Raw genomic sequence first — 5,642 nt, 5'->3', positions numbered from 1 at the left:
TTGTTCTGTTTATTATCCATGATTATTAATCCAATTTGGTTACTTTTAATTTTTATTTGGGGTGCCGGACACGGGTTCAATTAAACTCTTTGAGCCGTTGTATTTCCAACCAAGCCAAAAGTTTTTTATTAAAATATTGAGCCCTAACATCTCACAAGCAATTTTTTGTGTGTGCTAGGGTGTTTATTAAAAATCTGGACTACTGTTCAACATCCTATTCAAGTATTATTAAGACAGCAAAACTCTATTAAAATATTTTTTATCAATCAGTATAGCTAGTAACTAATAAAAGAATTACAGAACTTCTATTACACCGTTTCTTATAAAGCTGTATTTTTTACAAGCAGTATTCGTTCAATGTTATTAACTGCCGTTCTGTTTGCAGCTCGCCACCCTCTAGCATGAGCCCTTATCTTCAACAATGATGAAAATCCTCGCTTGGATGAGCTTCAGGGCAATGGGGCCAGAATACATATTGGTCATTTTGTCACGAATATACGGTATAAATCTTTGTTTAATACAGCTAATTAAGTGCACTTTTGAATTAAATGCAATTCCAAATTTACAAATAAATGAACGACTCAGTCCCTTCATTCCAATAGTGGCCCACCATCATTTTGTTTTCAATTTTTGCTTTTGAGACAATCTTGACACTAGGAGGCGCTTCAGGATCATTATTTGTGTAAAAACCACCATTTTTAATAATAGTAGTGTGTGAAAAAGTAAAATATCACTCGTCCTGCAAAAGTAAGGCATGTTCTAAAATTCCGCAGGAAGCGAACGGACTTGGTTTGCTATATAAATTTTATTTTCTGGACTAATTCTGGAGGAATTAGACCCTGGCCATTTATGAGTAAAACCTTAGAGCTAATACTTAATCACAGAAATAAACCTAGTCTTCCTTCTTTTAAGAAATATAGACTTCTTTAGGCAAGTTGCAAAAATCCCAAAGAAATGAATGGGCAATTGAATCAGTTCCGTTCGCCTAAATTCGGGTTAGAAAAATTAATTAGAGCTAGAATATATATGCGCCTTCTAAACTCTTTTCTTATAAACTATATAATCATTAAGAACAATAACGATGCTTTACATCTCGTTAAACCTCTGCTTTCTTCTTTAGTGAATCAATAAAACTTTGGCTGGTTCAGGTAAGGATCCGGTCTTTTTTAGGATCGGTTCTTCTTTCCTAAACTCCTTAATACTATTCATTATGAGAAGAGGTTTTATTACGGTGATTTACCTAACATTGCTGGTGCTTCCGATATAGTAAACTACTATCTGTCTATTTCTTACTACAAAAGGGTAACTAACACAGGAATCGCTTAAGATAAGTACACTATCGACGAACTATGTAAATTTACTGGCGAGCACCCATTTGCTTACGCGTTGATATTAAAACCAAGTATTGAGCCCTAGGAGATTGACATTGTTTACCTTTTATTAATTTTTATTTCGGGGCTAGCTCGTCTCTACCCTACTATTAAGTTTCCAAATGCGGAGAATTCTTCTCTTAAAAACTAAATGACCTTAAAACCCACTTAGAAAGCTTACGATAGTTTTATATATATGCGAGATAACACAGAGTCTACAACTAAAAATGATAAGAAAAAGGAAAAAAATTTTTTTAACTCCTTTTATTTAAAGCAAGGGACCCAGGATAAATTAATAAATATAAAAAGGCTAAGTACATCACGTAACCCATTTGGCGCCCTATTATAATCACCTTAACTTTATAAGGAAAGCATCGATTGTAAAAACCTGATCTAGATCCGTCCTTACTAGCTAGGCAAGTATCTCACCGTTCGGAATATTTAAGAAACTCGGTAAATAAGAGCATAAACATGATATTTTACAAGTAAATAGCACTATATATGTGTCTAAATTTTTATTAAAATCCTTCCAGATAGTCAGTTTACTAGTAAACAAATTTTAGTACCTTTACTCGGGTCTAACTGAGATTTAGCTAACCTTCGTACTATTACTTCTGAAATGGGTTGAAGAAGGGCCATCTTAAACTCACTAAAAAATCCTAGTATTCCCTTATAATAACACTACTTCCCTCCTCAGAAGGGTGATTTGTAAAGTAAATAAAACTTTATTCACTAAATACATTCATGCAAACCCCAGTATTTACCATGAGAATGATAGCTCGCATGTAACCCCAATGCAGCCGTAATTTACCTGCCATTCCAAAAGTGCATTAGTGCTAAGCTTGCCTTTAATTAGGGACATATAGGGGAGATATATGAAGGAAGGAGATAGCGGTTAATGTTAATAGCAGTGGCAATTTATACTTAAGCCTTCGTCAGTGGATTTGGAATTTGTGCACGAACAGAGCTTTTAACTTTTACTTGACATGCTAGGTTTGTTCCAGGACTTTTCGGAAACATTAAAATTATATTCCGCGTAGGGAGTATATAAATCACTTTCTAATAGGGCAGAAGGCGAAATGAGAATTATTCCGGCAACGTAATAGGAGACTGTATCCCTGTTTATAATAAGTAAAATATGTAAGCCATCATACCGGGATCGAAACTTGTCGTCATAGTTCAGCAGATCATTGACGCGGTTACTCAAGGTCGTGGATTGAAGTACCACCGACGTTACCCTCTTTTTCGGGCATTAATGGTTTGCGTATTTAACCACGCCCTCGGGGACTATAGTAGGATTTTACCTCGTTGCCCACTGTGGGCGCCATAGTTAAAAATATTACGCGAAAGGCGTCGAGATAAACGAGAAATGAACCAAGTCGTTATGGACTTTATTCCCTGCCTTAGTTCAAACTGTTTTAAAAGAAGTAGATAAATAAATTATTCATATGTGAACAGTTTAGGCGTCTTCTTTAGTTTAAACCTTTTTCAAACTTTACCTTTTTCTTCGTTGTGTTCAGTTTTTTTAACTACTTTGTTTAATAAAGTTTTGTTTTCAGTTTTTTTTATTAATTAAACTAGTGTAAACTCGCATTATTCTATAATTCTACAATTAGAGTTTAAAAATTATACTGCTTTTTAAATTTAATCTATAAAATTGCTTCAGTTTTATTGGAAATGCCAGATTTTGCACACCTTTTTGAGAAAGTAAATCATTTTGTTGAACACGAAAACTATCAAACGGCATTACGTTATGCCTCCTTCGCTGTGGATAGAGCTCGCGAACTTTTGTATTCTATGCATTGGAAAAACTTATTGCTTCAGTACAGAAAGATTTATTCGTAAGTTTTAAGTGTGTTTGTAGACCAAACTAAAATACTTTTTAAAAGTTTTTCTAGTGTTTATTGCGGTATTTGCTATTTAGCTCTTTCTGATTACCAAAATTGCTTGCGCTTTTGCGACCTCTCTCTATTAATGGGGTGTCCTGAGTTCTCTGCTTCGGTTTTTTCTGCTCGAGTTACATTTGTAACCTTTAATTAGTTGTTATTTTATATGTTTCTTTAGTGTCTTCAGATTAACAGCTTAATCTCTTATGCTTATGAAAATATATGTGAGAAAAACTCAGCTGTTGAGAACTGCTTGTTTTTGGGGAAAAATTCACTCGAAAAAAATTCTACAAATATACAGCAATTGTCACGTGAAATTCTCCCTTCAAAGTCATTATGTAATTTCTCTTCCATTGAGAGAATTTCATGTCCTTCTCTGTCTTTCTTTTATAATGAAATATTAAATAAAAAGAAGCCAATTATTTTACTCGACTGCATTGATGTATTATTTTAACTATTCAAACTTTGTTAAAAAGTTTTTTATGTTATATATTATCATTGTAACCTTGTAAAGCATAGTTTAATTACTGTATATATGATATTCAGCATTGGCCAGCACTGTCCTTTCGAAGATGGAGTCTGGCATATTTAAAAGCGATTGCAGGTCATCGCACAGGTTTTTGCACTCATCGCATCCATAGTTTACATTCCTTTTTGCTCTCTTCTTTAGTGCCCATCGAAGTAGGAAATAAGTATACGGACGACAACTGGACCCAAAAGTTCGTGACAATTTCCGAGTTCATTGCCAATTTCATAGAAACAAGCGACGGCAAAGTAATATAACCGCAACGTTGTTTCACTTTTTTTTTTTATTTTTCACTATAGATCGGCTACCTTGCCCAGCATGCTTTGTTTGATCAAATTCCCGAACTTAAGAAGGATATTGAAGTACGATAATGCCGACTCCTTCAAAGAAACCAACTTCCTTACCTCGCAGATCCCTGAGTATTGTTACCTTTCGCACTCGGGGGAAACTGAAGGAGAACCCATAGTATCATAACTTCTTTGTGTGTATTAATATTATCCCGTCACCACTATTTAGGTGAATGCTTGGTTTGGCCCTGGTGGAACCGTTTCTCCCCTTCACCAAGATCCATATCATAACTTGTTCGCTCAGGTATGCAGATAATGTATTGCATGAGCCGCTACGTTGGTGAATCACCAGAATTAGGTAGTTGGTACTAAGTACTTACGAATTTATGACGAAAAGTTTAGTTTGTGTATGTACCCGTATGAGGCAAACTCTCTACTAAGCAACACCAGTCGTGTGAACCTTGAAGTTTTCGATGCCGGTACGTAATATCAATAGTTTGTAGTTCCGTGATATCTTCTATTTGCATTTTTCTATACTAACCATTCCAGCGGACTTTCCTTTGTTTCCAACGGCGCCTTTTCGCGATTGCATCCTAAAAGAGGGCGAGCTGCTTTATATACCGCCTCGCCACTGGCATTTCGTAAAGTCCCTTGAAACGAGTTTCTCTTGCAGTTTTTGGTGGGACGGCTAGCCTTTAGTTGAGTGAGAGGTCAAGCAGAATAAAGAAGAAACTCTGAGCAAACTTTTTTTATTCTTTAAAGGATGTAGTGGACGAAAGTAAAAATAAAATTTCGTAAATATCAGGCTTCCTGAGCGATTAAAATCAAAAAAAACTAATGCACAAACTCTACAGCGAATGAAGGCCGCTTAAATTGCTTTGATCAAGAGTATACTATTCAGATCTTTATCTGTTATGTTTGGTGAAAGGAGAAAAACTAAATTATGGCAGCTACTCTGTCTTTAACTTTTCTAATTTTTTCTAGTAACTGTTCAGTTTTTCTTTCAAATATTAGTTTTACGTCATAGACTTTAAAATATAAAGGGTGATATATTAAATTTGGTCAACAAAAGTTGGTGTTTTACTTAAAAAGAAGCGCAATTTTTAAAATTTAGAAAAATGTCTTCAATTAATTTTTTCACCTTAAAAAATTATTTGGAAATAACAAACCATCAAATAAAGCAATGACCGTACACATGGTAATACTTTTAGAAGTCATACAGTTGTAGAAATTTACTGTTGTCAGGGGAGCTAGTACGACCATCAATGCCCACGGCTTACGAGGTACTAACCCCCCGCCAGTTAGTCTCAAAAATTACACAATAAAAGAATAATCGGTAAGTCAGAATTTCGAAGGAATTAGGAGCTTGCATAATAATATTTGTTGGTTCTTAGGTATAAGGTATCTATAGTTAATTCATAGCCATATTTTCATTACTGTTTAGTAATATGCATTTTTCGCCGGGCATCTTTCTCTACTTTCTCTATGTAATTATCATACCCTATTATTACTCTTTTATTAACAAAAAGCATAATAAAATTGTTTTCTCCAGTTAGTTACTGGTATTTGACTA

The 5,642-nt window shown here is 34.6% G+C and overlaps 1 protein-coding gene and 1 long non-coding RNA gene across 2 annotated transcripts; both read left to right on the top strand.

Moving 5' to 3' along the window:
- Positions 1-2,763: 2,763 nt before the first annotated feature.
- On the top strand, positions 2,764-3,347 carry LOC135142454 (uncharacterized). The gene is made up of 3 exons (XR_010282534.1): positions 2,764-2,797; positions 3,037-3,211; positions 3,260-3,347. It is a non-coding gene; the product is annotated as an uncharacterized LOC135142454 (long non-coding RNA).
- On the top strand, positions 3,345-4,836 carry LOC135142475 (lysine-specific demethylase 8-like). The gene is given in 9 exon segments (XM_064074192.1): positions 3,345-3,371; positions 3,669-3,698; positions 3,803-3,872; positions 3,927-4,030; positions 4,082-4,155; positions 4,157-4,247; positions 4,299-4,373; positions 4,428-4,548; positions 4,619-4,836. Coding segments are annotated over 9 exon segments (735 nt in total). The 3' UTR covers positions 4,762-4,836.
- The last annotated feature ends 806 nt before the right edge of the window (positions 4,837-5,642 follow it).

This window comes from Zophobas morio, unplaced genomic scaffold (genome assembly GCF_036711695.1).
Source record: "Zophobas morio isolate AGI-343-1 ecotype UQ-CSIRO unplaced genomic scaffold, CSIRO_AGI_Zmor_V1 ptg000047l, whole genome shotgun sequence".
Taxonomy (NCBI): Eukaryota; Metazoa; Arthropoda; class Insecta; order Coleoptera; family Tenebrionidae; genus Zophobas; species Zophobas morio.
Note: the sequence above shows the minus strand (reverse complement) of the source record. Positions and strands in the feature narration are given on the sequence as shown.